General features: G+C 36.1%; 1 protein-coding gene across 3 annotated transcripts in view; it reads left to right on the top strand.

Moving 5' to 3' along the window:
* Window positions 1-23,156, top strand: part of ACBD6 (acyl-CoA binding domain containing 6) — a 215,678-nt gene that overhangs the window by 146,097 nt on the left and 46,425 nt on the right. Inside the window, exons 7-8 of one of the 3 annotated variants that reach the window (XM_027868508.1) lie at window positions 15,182-15,276; window positions 17,219-18,065. The exons of 1 other annotated variant lie outside the window; for it this stretch is intronic. In XM_027868508.1, coding sequence (XP_027724309.1) covers window positions 15,182-15,276; window positions 17,219-17,297 — 174 coding nt within the window. In that variant the 3' untranslated portion in view covers window positions 17,298-18,065. Of the gene's footprint in view, window positions 1-15,181; window positions 15,277-17,218; window positions 18,066-23,156 lie in introns of those variants that run through there. One more of the 3 variants, XM_027868510.1, reaches the window with a different exon arrangement.

Raw genomic sequence — 23,156 nt, 5'->3', positions numbered from 1 at the left:
TATCATATAGTTTAAAATCTGATACTGCTGAATCTACTTTTTTTTTACATCTTTTTCCCCTGGTTTCTTTGAAGTTCCTTATCTTTTGTTCCTCCAAATGAACTTTGTTATTATTTTTTCTAACTCAGTAAAGTAATTTTTTAGTAATTTAATTGAGATGACTTTGAATAAATATATTAGGTAAAATTGTTATTTTAAAAATTATATTGACTTTACTTACCCATAAAATATAAATATTACTTCAGGTATTTAGATCTTGGTTTATTTGTATAAAAAGTGTTCTGTGTTTATGTTTATATAGTTCCTGTGTTTGTTTTGGCAGGCATTCGCTCAGGTATTTTATGCTGTCTAGGTATTTTAAATGGCCTAAAACAATACTGAATAATATTGCTGACACATAGTGTAGTTTCTCTATTTTTCACTTTAGATTAAATCTGTTTTAACTTTAACTTTGTCTAAGATCATGATTATTATCCCTGCCTTTTTTTTTTTAAACATACTAAATTCTACTCCTGGCCTTTATTTTATCTTTATGTGTCTCTCATTTTTATGTTTCCTGAAAGCAACATATTATTGAATTCAAATTTTTAATTTGCTACCTGTTTCCATTTTATGGACAAATTCATCCCATTCACATTCTAAGCTAAAATTACTTTTTGTGTATTTTCCTCCTTCCTGTTTTTCCTCTTGTCCTTATCACCCTATTTACCCTATTCCTCCTCACTGCTCTGCTTTACCCCTATCCACTACCGTGCCCTCCTATTCCTTATCCTACTCACCCCTCTAAGAGTCTCTCCCTTATCCTCTCCTCCCCCACACTATCACCTTGCTGTTTTATTTCTTTCTGAATTTAGAAGACTTTTATACCCTTCTAGAAATATGTTGTTCCCTCTTTAACCTATTCCAAATGAGAGTAAGGTTCCAGCACTACCTGCCTTTCCCTCTACACCCACTTCTGTATCAGTTTTTCCTTTTATGACTCATTTCTATGAGATAATTACTCCTTTTTATCTCTCCCTATACAATTTTATTTTTTTGAATCACCTCATCATGCTCAGCTCAGCCCCCACCTTTCTTTCAGACTGCCCAAATAATGATGACAATCATGAGTACTGCTAATATTTTTCACATACATGAAGTAAACAATTTCACCTTATTGAACACTTTATAATTGATCTTTAATGTTTACCTTATATTTCTCCTGCATGTTATATGTCAAATTTTCCCATAAGTTCTCGGGTTTTTGTCACAGAAACTTAAAAGTCTTTGAGTTTGTTCAATGTCCATTTTTTTTTCTTCATTCAGGATTATACTTGGCTGGATAAGTTACCCTTGATCGGAACCCCAGCTCTTTTGCTTTGTGCAGTATAGCATCCTAAGATCTACGGTCCTTTAATGTAATCACTGTTAGGTCTTGTGTAATCCTTATTGTAGCTCCATGGTATTTAAATTGTTTGTTTGTTTTTTCTTGTTGCTTCCAATATTTTATTCTTAACCTGGGAGCTTTGAAACTTGGCTATGATATTCCTATAAGTTTTCCTCTTAGGATCTCTTTTAAGTGGTGATTGGTAGATTTTTTTCTATTTCTACTTTGCCTTCTTGTTCTAGTGCCCCTTTCCTGTCACTCCCCACATAAAGTGATTTTCCTAAAGCGTAGGAACAACCATGCCACTCCCCTACTCAGTAACCTTCAATGGCTCCCTATGGCCTTAAGGATCACCTACAGAATGCTCTGTTTAGCATTTGAAACCCTTCATAACTTAACTCTCCCTCACCTTTCCAGTCTTCTTGATGAGGTATAGATGCTAGGGGTGCTGGGACCCCAAAATCACGACACATGAGTCCTACCCAAATGAATTCAACCCACGTCTTCTTTCAGCCAAAGACAAGGTTTTTATTAGAGATGAACCATACAGGCCAGACTCTTAAGGAATCTCAACTAGTGAGGCCCATAAGGACGAGCAGGCATGAGGAAATCTCAGCCTTTAAATGGGGGCCAAGATGGATCTTATATACAGCCAAGTAATTTGGGGTATTTGGAGGAAGGGCTGAGAGGGGGATCTGGGGTGACTGAGGGAGGAGTTTAGGGAGAATGGGAGTGTCTGGGAGGTTGAATGGGTTCATGCAGAAATAGACAATGAAGGGCTAGGTTTTATTAGGGTAACAAGGAACTGGGAGATAGTGAAGGAAGAGGTTAAGGGGGTCTGGATAAGACTAGGTTTCATTAGGATATCAAAGAATCTGGATAAGATCAAAGATGGGAAATAAACTGGGTTTCTTCATTAGGGAGATAAGGCCTTGAGAAGGGAGGGCCAGTTCTTCAGAATAAGAATAAGAGCTAAGGAAAGGTTAGTTGAGTGCATTATAGCCTCAGGCAGATGTCAGTATGGTGAGAGCGGTCAAAGAAAGTTTAAGGATTTTCTGGGGCTCGTAGACAAATGGGACCCAAATTCTTTTTGGGGCAAGGGGCAAAGGTCTTGGTTTGGGCCCCTACCACATCATTCTTAGACCTTACTCCCCAACATGTATTCTTTAATCCAGGGACATTGTCTGTTTCACATACAAGACACTCCATCTCTTGGTTCCAGGAATCTTCTCTGGCTCTCTTCTGTGCTTGGAACACTGTCTTCAACTTCATCTAGTGAATCCCTTCGCTTTCTTTCAGTCTCAATAAAGTCCTCCCTTTTACAAGAATCCTTTCCCAACTCCTCTTAATTCTAGTGCTTTCCTTCTGTTAATTGTTTCCCATTTATCCTGTATATAGCCTGTTTGTATATATTTATTAGCATGTTGTTTCTCCCATTAGATTTTGAGCTCCTCAAAGGCAGAGACCCTCTTTTGCCCCTTTTTGTTTTCCCATTTCTTAGCATATAGTAAGTACTTAATAAATGTCTATTGATTATCAATTGATTCATTTTACAAATTTCTCCTTTCGAAATTCAACCTCTGATCTACTTTACTACTCCAAATTCCTCCAAGGAGGGGAAGGGAAAAGGGAATAAGCATTTACATATTACTACATGCTGGGCTATGCACTAAGTGCTTTATAAATATTATCTCATTTGATGCTTACAACAGCCCTGAAAGGTGGGTGCTGCTGTTATCCCCGTTTTACAGTTGAGGAAGCTGAGGCAAACAGAGGTTAAGTGCTCATCCAGGGTCACACAGCTAGTAAGTGTGTGAGACTGGTTTTGAATTTCCTGACTTGAGGCCCAGCACTATCCATCAGGCTTCCTTGCTCTCTCCTGGTCACCTATGTAATTTACTTCTCCTTTTTGTTTGGTTCATTTCCTTCTCCATGGAAACCAGTAATAGAGACCATTCAGTACCATGAGGGTCTTATACTCTATATGTCTTTAAGATCTTTCCCAAGTCATGGGAATATTTATCTGCCTTTTTATTTTAAGAGTTGTTTTGAGGTCTGTAAATCTTAAGTTAGAAAAAGAAAAAAACCTGTGATGTTTCTTTGACTATCTTTCTATAACATGTTTCTCTAAAGAGACTTTTTTTGGAAGAGATTTTTTAACATAACTTGCTTGCTTAGCATGCTTACCTTTTTCCAGACAATGAGATTAAATTCTGTGGCATCATGGAGGACATTAATGATAAATTTGTGCTATAGCATTTCTTATCAGATTAATGTTACTGTATCCTGAGTTTGTTGAATAAAGCTTTGCAATAAAAGTGAACATTTTGTATAAGTAAAATGTATATTCCCTCTTAAATTAGATTGTGACTTTGAACCTATCTTTTTATATCTTTTGAGGCATTATTTTTTAAAACATTCCAATTTGCTGTTTTGTTTGATGTGAGGAATTTGGCTCTCTGATATCGTATTAGTTGACATGGCACACCAACACAAGATGCCTCCAGGTTTTTGCATGTAAGAATAAATGCTTAAAGCAGGTCAGAGAATTGTTGATGACTGGATTTCACTGACCTATTCTTACCTATGTAACAATTTAAGTAAGTATAACAGCCAAGGCAAAAAAGACAGTCTACCACTAGTTGGCTAGTTCATCCAATTTTCTCATCACTGTAATAGCAATTGCATGTGAGTTCTCACATGTGCTAGGATATCACATGAAATAACATATAAGTGCTTTGAAAACTGTGGTTATTCCTGTGGTTAATTGGGAATGTGATTTTTATCTATCACACCAAGATAGAACTTCACAAAAGGTAATTACTGTCTGAGAGTTATCCTATCCCAAAAGATATTGCAGTAATATTTTTAAATGAACAGTGTCTCTTTAAAAACAAGCATGGTTTGGGAATACATACTGTCGTCTTGTTGGTGTAGTGCCCTTTGTCAGTAGGTTCGTCCTTTTTAATTTTCTGGGCTCTTGCAGACTTAATCCCATGAGCTCACCTCTAATATCAGTAAAGGGTATGAGCTGGCTATGCCGTGGAGGCTGTGACTTGAGGCTTTCTCCCTCTTAAGAAGCTCTCTTAATGGAATTCAAGGCCCTTTCTGAGGGTGCTCATTTACAAAGCCTGCCTAGACTTCAAGGGAGAGTGAAGTGCACCATGGGTTCAAGGACATACTCCCAGTTTAATGTGCACAGGCATGCTCCTCTCCTACAACTGCAGGCTCTGATTGGCAAGGTTAACTCTGAGAGACTGTAGCTTTTTTAAGTGATTTGATTAGACTCACTGCTTTATCCCCTTCACTTTTCCCCCTCCCCCTTCCAGCACCAAGCTACCACCTTCTGATCCTTTTAAGGCAGCATTTGCTTCACTAACCAGATTTTTTTTATTTCCTCCTTCTGTTTTCATGCTGAATGTTGAAATTTTAAAAAAAAAAGAAGAAGAAGAAAAAAATAAGGAATCCAAATGCTAGAATTAGGAATTGGTAGCCAGCTTCCTGGGAAGTTTTGATATGAAAAGCTAAATTCAATCCTTAATCATAGATTTGGAGCTTAGCAGTCATGTAGTTCAGCCTCTTCATCCATGAGTAAACTTAAGCCTATAGAGATGGAGTAATTTCTCCATAGTCACAGCTGACTGAACTTGGATTCAGACCTAGTACCTCTAACTCCAGATCCAGTTCTCTTTGCACTGCATTCTACTTCCTCTGTGTATCATCTCTTTCATATACTGAGAAACATTTGTGCACCCATCAGAACACCTTACTTCCATTTCAGCTTACCTAGCAAATTGGTTTACTTTTACATTTGGAAAAATTATGGTTTGGGGGTATCATTGACACTTTAATTTTTATGTAGAAGAATATTTGTAGGTTGTTTTTCCTAATAAGAATTATACGGTCTCTAAAGGGTTCTTTCGCAACAAAGAATAGAATAGTAGAGGCTTACTCTTCCACTGAACTGCCACAAGGTGAGATTTCTAAATTGCTACACAAGGGCCTGCTATGAAAAAAGATAGGACCCTTGGCCATGATCATTCTTTGGTACTAAGTATAGGATCACTTTTCCTGTTTGCATACTTTCCCTTGTCATCTACTTTTACCTTTGATGACATAAAACAATTTCTTAGGTTAAAACTGGTGCCAGTTCTCCAAATATTAACAAATAATGAGATTTTCCAAAAACCAAACTTTCAGTACTAACATTATAGAATTTTACAGATAAGTTCTATTTATTCATCCCTTTCAGAGAGTTAAAAAAAAAGAAAAAAGATATATAAAGAAAAAGATATTTCACTTGTGACAGACATTAACTTTTACATATGCAAATAGATCTATTATTCCATTGATAGGAATGTTTCCTCCAGTGAAACAGATCACAGCCTATCAGTGTTTGCACATCCTTATTCATGTCCTCTCATATGTTCAACATAATGAGTTCCCTTGAATTACCAGGGATCTCCTCAGTTTATCTTGATGTCATGTGGATACCAGTCAAGGACTTGTTGTACCTTTCCCTAGCCAGGTGACCAGTCATTTTCCTCTTTTGATTATGTATTTCTTTGCTGATATCCTCTTCTCCTGTCCTTCAGAGTTTCTAAGCTATTACATGTTACAGCCTACTCACACCAATCATGAGGGTTCACTGGATGATACTCAATTACAATTCTTTATAGATTTGCCCAAGGTCAAACAGCTAGAAAGTGTCTGAGGCCAAATTTGAATTTACGTCTTCCTAACTCCAGGCCCAGTGCTCTATCCGCTGAGGCATGTAGCTGCCCTTATTCTCTTACATATTTCTATCAGTTATTTGATGGTGAAGATGTGAATCACTACAGGTTATCTCTTGGAAAAGTCTGCCTGTTCCATACTAATTTTCTCATTGAGAATACTCTTCATGTGTGTATAGATAGGAAAATAAACATCTAGGTGAATAGTTACTGATATTTTCTCAGTTGTCCATTTTCAATCTTATAAGGTCTGATTTTTATGGCAAGTAGGTGACACAGTAGATAGAGGGCTGGGTTTGGAATTAGGAAACTCAGGTTTTAGATCCTACCTTGGATACATACTTAGCCAGGCAAGTGTAACCTTTGGCATGTAAAGGGCTTTGCAAACCTCAAAGTACTATGTTAATGCTATTATTAGTAATTATTGTTAGTATTTTCAGTTAGTCAGTAGGCATTTATTAAGCTCCAAACTGTGCCAGGTACTATGCTAAGTTCCTACCCTCAAGGACTTCACAACTATGTACAGAAAAGGTATTTAAAGGATAAATAGGAAATAATCAACAGAGGAGAGGCATTAGAATTAAAGAGGAGTTGGGAAAGACTTCCTGGAGAAGGTGGGATTTTAGCTGGGACTTAAAAGAAGCCAAGAGGTGGGGATGAGGAGGGAGAGCCATCCAGGCATGAGGGACAGCCAAAAGAAAATGCCTGGAGTCAGGAGATGGAATGTCTTGTCGTGAGAACAGCCAGGAGGCCAGTGTCGCTGGATCACAGAGCATGTGTGGGGAGTGTGGAAGAAGACTGGAAAGTTGGGGTGGGAGTGGAGGGATAGGTCATGAAGATCATATCCAAAACAGGTTTTTTTCATTTGATCCTGAAAACAACCAGGAACATCTTTACAGCTTTGGTATCTTTCCCGTCTACATATAACTTTTAAAACAACCATTTAGATTACTTCCAGCTTGAGTCTTCTCCACATACACTTGGTCCAGTCTACCTGCTTGTCCCATCTTAATTCTTTTCAATGGCATTTTTACCTCCTCTAGAAGTGCATCTGAGTTGGTGATGTCAAGAGTTTGGATGTCATTGTCCCTAATCACCCAACTACTTTTTTACAAAAATCTTGTCAGATATTTTACGTTTTTCTTCTGTTTATTTTACCCTCAGTTGTCTCTGCCTTATGAGACAAATAGAACCATACTATTTTTCTCTTTCTTTGTCCTTTTTTTTTTGTTTGAGTTTTCTTCCACAAAATGGCTGACATGGAAGTATTTTTTTTCATGATTGCTTACCGTCTCAGGGAGTGAGGGAGAGAATTTAGAACTCAGAATTAAAAGAGAAAAAAGAATTCTAATTGTTTTTACATGTAATTGGAGAGAAAATTACTCTTTTTTTAAAGTGTGGTGCCACATCTTCTCCATGTCATCCCAGTTGGGGACAGTACCATGTTCAATGGGATATTTCAGGGTCAGAATACCTCTCTTGCTCTGGGCCTCATCCCCTACGTAAGCTGTCTTTCTGGCCCATATCCATCATCACACCTTCCAACTGTAGAAGGGAAGACAGCCCAAAAGACATCATTTGCACATGCTGGAGCCATTGTCAACAGCTGAGGGCAGCAATATCATCATCCACGGCAAACTGAAGTGGCAAACTTAAACACCGAAGAGAGAGAGAGAGGAGATGGTGCCACACCTGGAGACAGGGGGGAGGCAAGTACATGGTAGGTGGAAGATCTCACAGCTCCAAATGAGTTTATAGCTAAATCTCGATTGCTTTTGGCTGCTATCTCTTTTCAGTTGTCAGATAAGTCAAGTGTTTGTTGACTACATTGCTTTTCAAGGCTCTTTTATCTCCTTGTTATGGCATTTGACTTACATCTATTAAACTCTTATATTGAATTTTTGTATTTAATGTCAGTATCCTCTCTACTGTCTATTACACATTTGTCATTATCAGTAACTTATTTGAATAATTTCAGAATTAAATTATTTCAATTATGTCTTTATCTTTTTCTCATCATTATTTAATTTTTCTAGCCCTTATTCTAATTTTGATCTTTGCTTCAACGAGTCAGTTCTCTGATTATACACTGACAGCTGATTGAGAAATAACTCCTACAACAGTAATAAGTCTTTTTCCATCTGTTAAAATATAATCAATTTCATTTTTTTATGGTGTTTTTTGTGTTTACCATATCTAACACCTACCAGTTCTTTTCTGAAAGAAAATATTAGTGATGTAAAGGCATGAGGCTTCTGTGTACTCTATATAAATCTTTGACCCTTCTCTCTCTTAAATCCTGACCCATGTTTCCTAATGTTTCTTACCTTTTCCTACCTTTGCTTTGAAGTCATCAAGTATCAAAGTGTCTGCTAATGAATTTAATTTTGAAGGCCTTATCAGATTCTTTATAAAATTTCTCTTCTTCTTCATCTGTTGTGACTGATGTTGTTGATGTATAATCTGTAATTTTTATGATGGTCTTTTTTGCAAGTATATCATGAACACTGTAACATAAGATGAACAAACATCCCATATGCTAAAACTCCACCAGTTACTTAATTTGATTTTCCAAGGAATTACCTGTAAACTAATGTTCTATTAGCTGCAGCTTCCTTCTTTCTTCTGATTTCATTATATTGAAAATGTCAAGATTAATATGATTCAGTTCGTACAATATGTCTATTCATTAATCATTGGATGAGAATCTCAGAGTTCCAGTGGCCAAATTAAAGTTTATAGATAGTGTGAACACTGTGATTCTTAGCATCTTCTGCCTCACTTTTCTGCTCCTCTGCTATTATCATAACAAAAATGGAAACGGGCCATACAAAGCTGAAGCCTATTTTGTATTTTTATGGGTTGCTATGTCCCTGGTGATGAACCTCTCCATATTTATCTAATGTGGTCCTCAGAAAGCAGAGTCAGTCTGCTGGAAGCTACTAGAATCCACTGACATAGCCTTCAAGAATCCAGACTCATCTCCTTGACACAATGCAAAATCAGAGTGGAACTTTGTGAAGGAGCTTTTAAATATTGCTAAGTAATAATTAGACGTAGTCATAGATCAGAAGTTGATTTTGAAAGTACTCAATTCTCATATACCTTCCTCGAAATCACTAGTGTCAAACTCAAATGGAAACAGGGGCTGCTAAATCATACATAATGATTCCTATGGGACACATATTGACTTAGTTTTAATATAGTATTATTTATGTTTTATTGTATTTTTAATTTTTAATCTGGTTCAGGCTGCACTCAGGAGTGCTTACATGCAGCCCATGGGCCACCAGTTTGATACCTTTTCCCTAAACTCACTCCACCCTTGGAATAATCCTCACATTGAAAGTATCATCTGCACCTGTGGCCTCTGATTGTCTGGTTCCTCTAGGAACCTCCATCTTAAGAAGTTCACCCAGGCCCAGCCATGTCTTCATTCCTCTGCAGGCCTGACTTGACAGACTTTTTTATATCATGTCCCTCCATGTGGCTTTTCTTCTCCTTTGCTTTTCATCTTCTTTTTATGTATTGTCTTCTACCACCCGCCCCCCCACCTCCTCCCAGATAACAAGGTGCTAAATTAAATAACATATGCATATGTATGTTACCTCCTTGAGAACAAGGACTATCTTGTTTTGGTATTCCTTGAGCTTAACACAGTGCCTGGCACATAGTAAGCACTTAATGAATGCTTGTTGATGTAACTAAACATTTTCAAAATATAAATATACAGAGATTTGCCCTTTCACAAATATTATTCCTTCTGTGAGCATGTTGGAAATTCATTGTGTCTGGTTTTGCAGGATTCTACCCACCTCCTCTGTCTGTCTAAGCTCCTTGGGGGCTATGGTGAAGGCCTCTTCTAAGGCCATATTCATAAAGGCCATGTCTTAAAGAACCAATTTTTAAAATCTCAGCAACAGAAGCATCACCTGTAAGGAAGATGAAAATCTTTCATTTTAAATACTTTTAAAAATCCCTTTAGTACTTTTAAAAGTGTTTTCATACATAATGCCATCAATATTTTTGAGATGGCATTTGTGGTACAGCTATTTGTGATTGAAGGTGAATTCACAGCTCTCCCAGGCAACCCCTGACCTCCTATGCTGGGGACTAAGTATTCCTAACCACCTGCAATGAAATAAAAAATAGTGTTGCCTGGAATGAAAACGATCCCCCCACAATTTATTAAACCTTGACATACTGTATTACTTAAGAGTTCTCAGGGAGTATTAAAACCCTTTTGACTGGGTTTTGCAGTGCAGGGGAAATTTTTAGTGACATTTAAAAGGTTTCTCTTGTGTTCCTCTAATGGGATAAATAAAAAAAAGTCTTGTTTTAGCCCAGCAAATGGGGGGACAATCCAATTTCCTTGATTCCATCAAGACACTCTTAAAGCATTAGCTTGTGCAGTTAAAAAAAAAAAAAACAACAACTGACCCCCTTTGCCTGATAGCTTTGAAAAGTGTCCTGATATGTAGGTATTTGTCCAATGAAGCTTACGTGGTTATTGCTCTCCCTTCATGTTCGTTGATGGAACAACATTTTCAGAAGCTCCAATAAATGTCAGCTTATATTATTGCACTATGCAAACAATACAGCAGGCCATATGATAGTATATGTGATAGATAGCTTTGTCACTGGGAAATTAAAAGAAACATTGCCAAATAGTTTTAAACGGTAAAAAAATTTTAAATAGCCAAGATTTTAAATAGCTTTGAATTTTAAAGAATATTCTAGAAAACTATTTGATCACCATAATCATTTTAGCAGTGTTGATATTTGTCTCTATAAGATAAAAAATATATACATACATACATACATACACACATATTAGTATGCTAGTGAACCTAGTTAGGATAGGCGTTGATTGATAAGAAGAGCACAGAGCCTTTCGCTCCTGGGTCACTGACTCAAAATTTGGATCATATCATTTAATCTAAAAGTCTTTAACATCAGAGAGCACTTTAAAATATGCTGGTAGATTAGTCTATAGCTCTTAATGAAGAGGCATTCATGTGATATTTGGTCTTGTTGCCAGTTTCTGAGGCCTACACTGAGAAGACATGAAAATAGTTTTATCTAATTAATGATTTCCTAAAGATGATGCTTCAAAATCAGAGTTGAGTATAATAATAGAATAAAAGGTTATTCACCTGATATATCAAAAATCTTTTATTAACTGACATTTACACATTTTAGCCATATAAATTATGTTCATATTGATGACCCTTCAATACTTCAAGATCCCAAAGTATTTTCCGTATCAAAATAAAAATAGTTATCTAATTTAGTATAGTTTTAATGTTCAGTGCTTTGTAGTCTAATTCCTTGAAAACTAATAATCTATGGAAGATATGTTCATATAATTGCCAAGAATATTTGGTCAATCAGATGTGCTCCATTCTTTAACACTGTAAGATAACTGTTGGTGGTATGATACCTTACTTACCAAGAGCTTTTTTCCTTGCAAATGTGACTTTCTAATTGGAAACTCTAACATGAAGAGGCTAAGTGGCATCTGTCTTAAATCATGTAGCATGAGTCCTAAGTCCCTGTGCTGCAGAATTAGGACTAGTATAATTTTCATAGAATCAGAGTTGGAAGTCAGCTAGTTCGCTATCATCTTCTTCAACCCACATGTAAAACATAGTATTATATAGATTACCATTCTCACCAGAACTTTCTGTGGTATACATGGTTTAGCAAACCAAGGGTTCTTAACCTTGGGTCTATCATGAGAACTATATTTCAGTATATTGGTTACCTTTCAAATCCTAAGTATTTTATTTTATATATTTAAAATGCTATTCTGAGGAGTCTATGACACAAAAGTTTAAAAACCTCTGGTTTAGACAGGCCTCATTTAAGTAAAGCCATTTAATATAGTCAACCACATATCTCTCTAACCCATAGAAAAAAGCCTATAATATCTATCTTCAATCTTAGAAAAGTAAATATTTGGCTATTTTTTCTTTTTTTTTTTATTAATTTGTTTTGAATTATCAACAATCACTTCCATAAGCTTTTGAGTTTTAAATTTTTCTTCCCCTCCCTCCCCACCTCCCTTCCTAGACAGCGTGCAATCTGATATAGGCTATACATATACATTCCTATTAAACATATTTTCACATTAGTGATGTTGTAAGTAAGAATTAGAACCAATAGAAGAAACCACCAGAAAGAGGAAACAAAACACAACAGAAGAAAAAAATAGCAAATAGTATGCTTCGATCTGCATTCAAGCTCCATAGTTCTTTCTTCTTTGTGGATAGCATTTTCCATCACGAGGCCTTTGGAGATGTCTTAGATCCTTGTATTGCTGAGAAGGGTTAAGTTTATCAATATTAGTCATCGTACAACGTGGCTGTTATTGTGTACAATGTTCTTCTTGTTCTGCTCACTCAACTCAGCATCAGACCATGCAAGTCTTTCCAGGTTTTTCTGAAGTCTGTCTGCTCATCATTTCTTATAGCACAATAGTATTCCATTACATTCATATACCACAGTTTGTTCAGCCATTCCCCGATTGATGGGCATCCTCTCAATTTCCAGTTCTTTGCCACCACAAAAAGAGCTGCTATGAATATTTTTGTACATGTGGGTCCCTTTTAGCTATTTTTTCTGTGATCACCTTCTGTTTGTGTTTCCGTGGCTTCCATATGTGCATTTCATTGTAATGATCTCTTTTCAACTTAGGTGCATTTCAAACTAGCTTCCTTTTAACTTTGCACTTTTACTGTAGTACAGACAGGAAAGGCTGATAGAATAGCACTCATTCAAAATGGTCTTGTTTTATACAGTGTACTTCTAGCACTTTAAAAAAAAAGCTGTTGAATTTGGGGCTTTCAAGAAAGAAATCTGCTTTTGTGTTAAAAAGCTGTCAGTGGTCCTTTGTGGTTCTCTTGGGAGTAAGAGTGCTATCTATATTCCTTAAAACTCAATTTGAAGATAATTAAAGATGGCTTTGAAATTGGTATGGGTTAAATAGCTGGACTAGAACAATCGGCACTTTTCTTGAGTCCATCTCCCTGGAGTCCTAGAGCTGTATATTCTACAATCTGTTGCCAACATAAACTTTCTCTCTCTCTCTCTCTCTCTCTCTCTGAATCTTTCTCTTAGAATCTCTTTCTTTCTCTCCCTCTCACCCCACCCCCTTTTCTTTCTCTCCCTCTCCTTCCTTTCCATCTTTCTGTCTCTATCTGTCCCACATTATCAAGTGATGGCTTTCCAAAGTTTCTGTTACTGTAGTGAGTAAAGGAGGCCGGAACCCAAAGAAAACAACAAAGAGGCCAGTGGAGAAGTGGCACTAGTTAATCACTCTGCATCTATTTCCCATGTGCAATTCTGATACCCGACAGCCGGTCCAGCATGGGCCTAGTGCCAGCAGTGACTTTACAAGCTTTGTGGCAGAGATTATTTAAAAGAGATTAATCCTTCTAAACCCCTTAGATTTTAATTATTCCTGTATGTATTTATAAGACATGCAGTCTGCTAGTTCAGGGGCACAACTGTCCAAATCCATAGCCTTAACCTGGTTTCCACAAGCAGCTAGTGTGTTTTTCCAGCCACAAAGGATACACATTAGAATCATAGGCCTAGATCTGGAAGAAACAGCAGTTACATCTTCTTCAACCTCCTCATTTTGCAAATCAAGAAACTGAGAACCAGGGAGGTTATTTGCCCAAGGTCATATAGGTAATAAGTGCCAGAGGTAGGATTTAGCAGGTCCTTTGACTTCAGAGGCAGCATCCTTTCTGCCATACTATGCTTTCTCCTTTCTATGCTGTCTTAGTTGGATTTTTCTTGGCTGTTAAGGTTAGTTGTTCCATTGGGGTTTTTTTGTTTGTTTGTTTGTTTGTTTTTGTTTGTTTGTTGTTTGGTTTTTTTTTTTTTGAGTTTTCTAAATGTTTGAAGTTACTGAAATGCTTGTTCATTCATGGGTTACTTTGGGATGTTTGTTAAACATTCTATATTCTACATATAATGCCATTATAGAAATACCTCATTGTATATACATATATGAAGGAATGGATACTTATTAAAGATGGTAATCCTCTCAGGGGATTTTTTTAAAGATTGATTGGACATGGCCACCATGATTGCACCAATAGATACATGTTTGCCCAATCAGGGCACTTGATCCAAAGATTTCTTCCTTGTTATTCTATATTAGTGAGAACCAAAAGGCGCTCTAACTCCTTTCCCCAAAGTTGGAAACTCATAGAATTTGAAGGGATAAAGCATTAAAAATCTGTAAGGGCACTCAACGTTTTCAGGCCAACAATAGCAAGTTGGGCCACCCCAATCTGGTCTCCAGATATATCCATGCAAGGCTTTTCAATTCAGGAATGAAGTTCAGGTTCCTCAGGTGCTCTGTAGCCTCCTTCTTTACATATTAAAGGAAGCAAGGCTTTCTGTATAGCCACCTATGCAAAGCATATGCAAATCACAACCTCTCTATAGCTTATGAGATGGTCTTTAAGAGTAGCTCTGTCCAGAAATAAGTCATCACCCTAAAGTCGACTTGATGATGATGAGCCTCTCTAAACTTACCTAGGCTTGGAAAAATAGACATATAGTTAATCACTGTCCTCATAATGGAGCCTTTACAGTCTTGTGGGCCCTTCCAGAGTTTGTGATTTGCATAGCTTTTGAGACTGTAGGATCACTTCTTGCCACAATGAGGCATCAGAATAAGTCATTAACAGCTCATTCCTTTTTATTGGTATAGAGGTGACATCTTTGGCCACTGACTGGTCCCTCTCAATTATGTTTTTAAATACATAGCTGAATGAACACTGATTACACATTTGGGAGTGGGGATAACATTGTAGCCATATTATAAATTTCACATTTTATTAGAATGTAAATTCAGTTATAATTTTTACTCTGAACAATGAAATTTCAGAAACTGGTATCTGCCTCTTCAATATGTATCTAAAAGTTTCCGAGATTCAGCTTGACCCAAGGAGTACTCTTCCTTTGGTAATCATATCCTCAATATCTAGTTAAGTTGCAAAGTTCTTTGAATTTTACCTCTATGTCATCTCTTACAGTGTTCTCATTTTCCCACTCACAGCGCCACCAAATCCATCTTGGATCTTCCTCCCCTCTCTCCTGGACTGTCACGACAGCCATCTCAAGTTTCACCTGGCCTCCTGCAATAGCTTCCAAGTTAGTCTCTCTTCCTCCAGTTTTGCCTTCTTCAGTCTTCTGCATAGCTGCCAAAATAATCTTCCTAAAGTCGTATATCTTCCATAGCACTTCCCTTCCCAAAATCCTTCAGTGGTTTCCTTGTGCCTTGAGGATAAGATACCACTCTTCAACCTGGTATTTAAGGCCACCTGTAGAAGCTATCCTTCATTGCTAAAATATATTCCTTCCTCATCTCTGACCTTCAAAATCCTTATCTTCCTTCAAGGTTCAGCTCAAGTGCCAACTCTTCTGTGATATTTTACTAGTCTGTAGTATTCTTTCCCTATCAAATTAGCTTCTATTTATTTAACCATGTATATGTTTTATTCTCACCACCATGGAATATAAAGTCCTCAAGGTTGTGTGGTTATGTCGTTTTTGTCGTTTTATTCCCAGCTCTTAGCACAGTGTCTGGCATATTGGAACCACCTAAAAATTTTAAAACATTTTTAAAATTATGAATTATACATAAAAATAGACATTACATGTCAGTAGTAGAAATAGTAGTTATAGTAGAGGTAGTAGTACCAGTAGCAGTAGTAGTTATAATGAACATTTTCAAATTTGAAATGAATTTTTGTGTTTCACTGTATATTTTCTATGCATGACATTTACTTATGAGGCCATAACAAATAGAAAACTCCTATATTTCAAAGAGCCTCAAAATCTTTGATTACAAATTTTTTATCTGATTTGAGAGGCTGTTGGAAAACATGTGTTTTAAGTGGAGGAGTGACGTCAAGGTGTAATGCTTGAAGAAAATAATTTTAATTTGAAATGTAGAGTAGATGTAATAGCAGAATAACTGAAAAGGAAGTTTTGGGGACATTCTACATGTTGGGAAGGTAGGACCCGGAATTTGATTTGTGGTAGTGGAAATGGAAAAGAAGGAATCTGAGAACCACAGTAATCTGTGGCTCTGAGGAATTTGAAGGAAAAATTGAGTTGACATGAATTGATGATAAACTGGATTTAAAGAATGAAGGAGAGGGAAGAGGTGAAGGTGATTCTAAGACTATTGAGGAAGGATAATGAGCTTTTTGTTGTTAAACCTACTTTTGGTAATGCTGGGACACACACACACATACTCATATATATATGGGGAGGGGGGAGAGAAATGCCATTAGAGAAAGAGAAATCATAATATGGAAAGAAATTAGGAGAACAAGGTATAGATTCGAAAGTTCTCTACTTATTGGTGGTTGATGGAAACCATATGAAGAGATGAACTCCTGGATGGTAAATGTAAAGAGAAATTAATAAAACACCTGAAGTTGAATTTTAATTTTTAAAAGTATTTAAGTTTTTCCAATTACATGTAAAGATAGTTTTCAACATTTGTTTTTCATAAGATTTTGAATTCCTAATTTTTCTCCCTCCCCCTTCCCCAAGACAGCAAGCAATCTGATATGTTATACATATGCAATCATGTTAAACATATTTCCACATTTGTCATATTGTGAAAGAAGAAACAACAAAAGGGAAAAAACTATGAAAAAAAGTGAAAATAGTATGCTTTGATCTGCATTCAGACTCCATAGTTCTTTCTCTGAATATGATTAGCATTTTCCATCAGGAGTCTTTTAGATTTGTCTTGGATTATTGTACTGTAGAGAGGAACTAAGTCATTGATAGTTGATTGTTGCATAGTGTTACTATCACTGTAGACAGTGTTCTCCTGGTTCTGCTAACTCCATTTTCCATCAGTTCATGTAGGTCTTTCCAGGTTTTTCTAAAATCTGCCTGCTCATCATTGCTTATAGCACAGTAGTATTCCATTACATTCATATACCACAACTTGAATTTTCATTTTTAAAAGCCCTAGAGTACTGAAAATTTATTACATGTAAGCATATTAAAGAAAACCCAGAGAATCCTAGAAAAGTTTTAAAATGTCATTTTTTTTTTTCATTTCCTACAGTTATCTTAGTCATGGACTGTGTCAGAGCTGGAAGGGACTCTGGAGATCATTTAAACCAATCCCCTCACGTTACAGATGAAAAAACTGAAGCTCAGAAGATGAAATAACTTGCCCAGGGTTATACAACTAGTAAATGGGAGGCTGGAGATTTTATTGCCAGTCCAGCCTCTTGTTTCCTCTCATGAAATGAATCATCCATTTATTTGTAGTCTCTTGTTAAATTGAACAAAGTCATCTACTGTTGTCCCTAAATACATTTTCTTTCAAATGAATAATCTTAATATTTAGTCCTCCCATCACACCATCTTTCCTTATTTTCCCTAGCTGAAAACAGGTTTTCCCTTCTTACCTTTTCATAACATTTTCTCTAGACTTCTTCTTAGAACATATCCCATCTTGAGGTTTATCATTATTTTTTACAAGTACCCACCATTCATTATTGTCAGCTTCTTGAAGGCAGGTTCTATGTGTTCAGTTCTGTTTGGCAAGTCTTGTGTTCCTACCATGTGCAAAGATGTGAGGTAGGTGCTGTAAATTCAAAGACAAAAATTAAACAACCCCATCATCCAAGGAATTTACATACTACTTGGGGATATTACATGGACATAGAAGTAAATACAAGGTAATGGAGAAGGAGAGACTAAAAGCTAGGAGACAAATCAGAGGACTCCACCATAAAGAGTCACCCGATCTGAAATTTGAAAGAAACTAAGGAAAAGTAAAACGTTTCCTGATTTCCTCAAATTATTAACATTCTCCTTCTTGGAACTACTTTGCATATAGTTATGGTACTTGTATACATGTATCCCACCAGGAGAATCTAAGTACCTTAAGAGGTTTGTTTTGTGAATGCCTTGCACATAGCAATAAATGTGTGATAAATTGAGTTACTAAATGCTTGCTAAATTGAATTGCATGTGGGGGTTGGGGAGGTGGGGGGAAGAAGTATGCATAGAAGCAGAAGATGAAGTACTGAGTACAGGAAACAGCCAATAGTATAGTTTAGCTAGAATGCAATGGGTTAAATGTGAATAATGGGAAATAAATTTGGAGAAGTGGGTTGGAGCTAGACTTTGGAGGGCCTTAAATGCTAAGCTGAGGAATTTATATTACATGTTACAGACAGTAAGGAGCCAATGAAGATTTTTTAGTTGAAGGGTAAAATACCTGTGCTTTAGGAATATTGTTTTGCCTGTGTTGAAGGTAGATTAGACAGAAGTAATGGGAGGAAAGGATTCCATTTTAGGAGGCTTTTACATTAGTCCAGGGAAAAGCTGATCAGGTCCTAAACCAGGGTGGTGATTGTGTGAGTGGATAATAAAAGACATGTTGTGGAGGTTAAATCAGCAAGACTTGGCAGTTGATTGAATATTGGGAGATGAGAGAAAGAAAGGAGAAAGACTGACTCTGAGATTACGAACCCGATTGACTAGGAGGAAGGGTAGTACCCTTTACACAAATGGAGAAGTTTGGAGTTTAGAAGGAGAGATTATGAGTTCTGCTTTCAACTCTTTGAATTTGAGGTGCTTACAAGATGTCCAAATGGTAATGTCTAGCACACAGTTTACAATGTAGGATTGGAGAAGGAGATTAGGCCTGGATTTATGTGAAAATAATCTGCATGGATAGGATAGTTCAACTCACAGAAGCTGATGAGATCACCAAGGGAAAACATGTATAGTGAAAACTTGTATAGTGAAAATGGAAAAGGGCACATTACAGATGAAAGGTGGGGGATGGCACAGAGAGGAAAGCCAAATAAACATAAGAATCAAGCCAAATAAGAACCAGCCAAAGAGACAAAAAACAAAACAAAACAAAACAAACAAAAAAAAAAAAAACAACCAGTAAGAAACATAAGAAGAGAACAGAAAAGTGAAGAATTAAGAAAACTGAGACAGGAGAGACTATTTGGGAAGACGTAATAAACATATTGTCATAGGCTCCAAGATGTCAGAAGATAGAAACTGAGCAAAGAACAATGAATTTACCCATTAAAATACCTATCACTGCTAATAGTGAAAAAACCATTTTATAATGATTCATAATTCCCCATATATGTGAATATTCTTATGTAGGAAATGCTAAATAGTTGTTTTTTATAGCTACTGAAGGACACACACCTTCCCCCACCCCTGCCACCATCATCCAAAAAAAGAGAATCAAGATGAATAAGCCAACAAATGAATATATAGTGTTAAGAATTCTGGATTTATGGATTTGGAGGCAGAAAACCTGGGTTCAAATTCCAGGTCTGCCACTTCCTATTTATTTGACCTTGGACAAATCACTTAACTTCCAGTCTCAGTTTCCTCATCTGTAAAACAAGGGAGTTGTACAAGATGACCTTTAAGGTCCTTTCCAACTATAAACTATGCTATTTTCTAATTGCCTCAAATAGCATCAGAAGCTGTCTAGGTTGTGTAGAACAAAGAAGTATAGAAAGTGAGAACTGTTGAACACCAAAACAACTTACTGTGGGAGGTTATCAAATTTCATTCCCTGAAGGTCTTTCGAAATATTTACATTCATCTCTTCAGAATCATTTAAAAGTTGCTCTAAGAAAAAGTTGACAGAGAGTTAGATGACTTTTCAAGGTCCATAGAAAGCCTTTGTTCCTTCCCTTGAAAATGCTTTCAGATATCCCAAGAAAAAACTGCTAAGGGAGAGGGAAAGGCCTATTTCATTAATCTACTGAAGAATTAACAGTTTTTATTTATATTTATTTTTATTACATTATATGATTACCATGGAAATGCCATGGTCTGAGGGTCACTTCCCATATAATGTAAGTAACCATTTTCTGTTCTGGTACTGTGCCCCTAACTACAATCATGTGTGTTTAAAATGGCTTTCACTGGATTGCAAAGAGGAATAATAACCCAAAATCTATTAAGGTTTTTAATAATTATTTTTAAACCAAAATACTAACAAACTATTTTTGTTACCTTTCTTCACTACTCATTCCACGTCTCTTTTAAAAGTTATGTCCTTTGGAATGGTGGTGGGTCATTGTGTGGATCAAAGTTATTAAGTTTTACAGTATTGCTATTAGTGTATAGTTCTCCTGATTCTGTTCACTTAACTTTGCATCAGTTCAGACACATCTTCCCAGGTTTTTCTGAAACCATCGCCTTCATTTCTTACAACACAATAGTATTCCATTAGGGCATCTAGATGGCATAGGCCTGGAGTCAGGAAAACTCATCTTGCTGAGTTCAAATCTGGCCTAAGACACTTATTAGCTATGTGACCGTAGGCAAGTTGCTTAACATTTTTGCCTCAGTTTCCTCATCTGTAAAATGAATCGGAGAAGGAGATGACAAGCCACTCCAGTATCTTTGCCAAGAAAACCCTAAATGGGATCACAAAAAAAGAGTTAGACACAACTGAACAATAACAACGAAAGTATTCCATCACGTTTATATACCCCAATTTGTTCAGCCATTCCCCAATTAATGGACATCCCCTCAGTTTCTAATTCTTTGCCATTACAAAAAGATCTGCTTTAAATATTTTTGTACATAATGGGGTCCTTTTCTTCTTTCTTTGATCTCTTTAGCATATAGACCTCATAGCTAAGTACTTTTGGAAGCACAGTTCCAAATTGCTTTCCAGTCTGATTTGACTTCTTCACAGCAACACCAACAGTGCATTAGTGTACCTGCTTGCCCATGGCCCTTCCAGGATTTGTCATTTTCCTTACCATCTTAACCAATCTGATGGGTATGAAGTGGTGGGTACTTCAGAGTTGTTTTAATTTTCATTTTTCTAATTATTAATGAGTGAGACCATTTTTATATGGCTGTTATTGATAACTTAGATTTATTTCTCTGAAAACTGCCTTTTCAGAAACAATGACCATTTATCAATTGGAGAATATCTCTTATTATCATAAATTTGACTCAGTTCCCTATGTATCTTGGAAATGAGACCTTTATCAGAGAAACTTGCTATAAAGACTTATTCCCAGTTTCCTACTTCTTATTTTAAATTTTAACTACATTGGTTTTGTTTGTACAGAACCTTTTTAATTTTATGAAATCAAAATTATCCATTTTACCTCATGTGAACCTTTGTATCTCTTGTTTGATCATGAACTCTTCCCTTATTCATAAATCTTACAGATAATTTCTTCTATGCTCTTCTGATTTGCTTATGATGTCAACCTTTGTATCTAAACCTTGTACCCATTTTGAGCTTATTTTGGTGTATGATGTGAAATATTAGTTTGTGTCTAGTTTGTATCAGATTACTTTCCAATTTTCTCAACAATTTTTGTTGCATATTAAGTTCTTGATCTTTGGGTTTATCAAACAGTAGGCTACTGTGCTTATGTGCTTCTGCATATTGTATTCCTAACAATACCAAACTATTTTGACAATTACAGCTTTATAGTATAGTTTCAGATGTGGTACTACTAGACCCCCTTCCTTTCCATTTTTTTATTCGTTGATTCTCTTGATATTCTTGACCTTTTGTTCCTCCAGGTGAATTTCATCATTTTTTTTCTAGTCCTATAAGGTAAAGCTTTGATAGTTTGATTGGTATGACATTGAATTAGTAAATTCATTTTGATAACATTCTCATTTTTATTATGCAAGCTTGGCATACACATAAACAGTTAACATTTCTCCAATTACTTAGCTACATCATTGTATAAAAAGTGTTTTGTAGTTGTGTACATATAATTCCTGTGTGTGTCTTGTCAGGTAGACTCTCAAGCATTTCTCTTTCTATCTCTTCCTATACAGAAATGTATATGTTTATTTTATATTTTGTATTGTGTGACACAGTGTATGGAGTGCTGGGCCTGGAGTCAGGAAGACCTGCGTTCAAATCTGGCCTCAGACACTTACTAGCTGTGTGACTCTGGGCAAGTCACTTCACCCTGTTTGCCTCAGTTCCTCATCTGTTAAATGAACTGGAGAAGGAAATGGCAAATCACTATAGTATCTTTGCCAAGAAAACCCCAAATGGGATCATGAAGAGTCAGACATGACTGAAACAACTAACAACAACATTTTATAAACTGTAGTTTTGCTGAAGTTGTTAATTGTTTCACTTAGTTTTTTCATTGACTCTCTAGGGTTCTCTAAGTAAACCATTATACACTTTGCAAAAAGTGATGATTTTGTTTCCTCTTTCCTGTGATTATTCTTTCAATTTCTTTTTCTTGTCTTATTGCTATAGCTAGTATTTCTAGTACAATACTGAATAGTATTGGTAATAATGTACATCCTTGCTTCACTCCTGATCTTATGGGAAAGGCTTCTGGTTCATCTCCATTACAGATAACACTGGCTTTTGGTTTTAAATAGGTACTACTCATCATTTTAAGGAAATCTCTGTTTATTCATATGCTTTCTAGTGTTTTTAACAGGACTGAGTATTGTATTTTGTCAGGTTTTTTTTTTTTTTTTTACATCTGTTGAAATAATCATGATATTTGTTGGTTTTGTTATTGATATAGTCAGTTATGTTTGTAAGTTTTCCTTATCAACCTTACCATTTCCTTACAGCCCTACATTCCCAGTATAAGTCCATTTTAGTCATTGTGTATGATCTTTGTGATATAGTGCTTTAGTCACCTTGCTAATGTTTTATTTAAAAATTTTGCATCAATATTCATTTTGGAAAATCAGTTTATAGTTTTCTTTCTGTTTTGACTCTGATTTAAGTATCAAGTATCAAGTGTCATAGAAGAATAGATAAGATCTCTTTACATATTTTTCAAACAGTTTCATGTAGAATTGGAATTAATTGTTCTTTAAAATGTTTGGTAGAATTCAATTGTAAATCCATCTGGTCCTGCATTTTTTCCTTTGGGAGTTAATTTATGTTTTGTTCGATTTCTTTTTCTAAGGGTTCTTTTAAGCGTCCTATTTCCTGTTCTTTTAATCTGGACAGTTTATATTTTTGTAAATATTCATCCATT

Source organism: Vombatus ursinus, unplaced genomic scaffold (genome assembly GCF_900497805.2).
Source record: "Vombatus ursinus unplaced genomic scaffold, bare-nosed wombat genome assembly UNPS02014789.1, whole genome shotgun sequence".
Lineage (NCBI taxonomy): Eukaryota > Metazoa > Chordata > Mammalia > Diprotodontia > Vombatidae > Vombatus > Vombatus ursinus.
The sequence above is the reverse complement of the archived record's forward strand: the minus strand, read 5'-3'. Positions and strand labels throughout refer to the sequence as shown.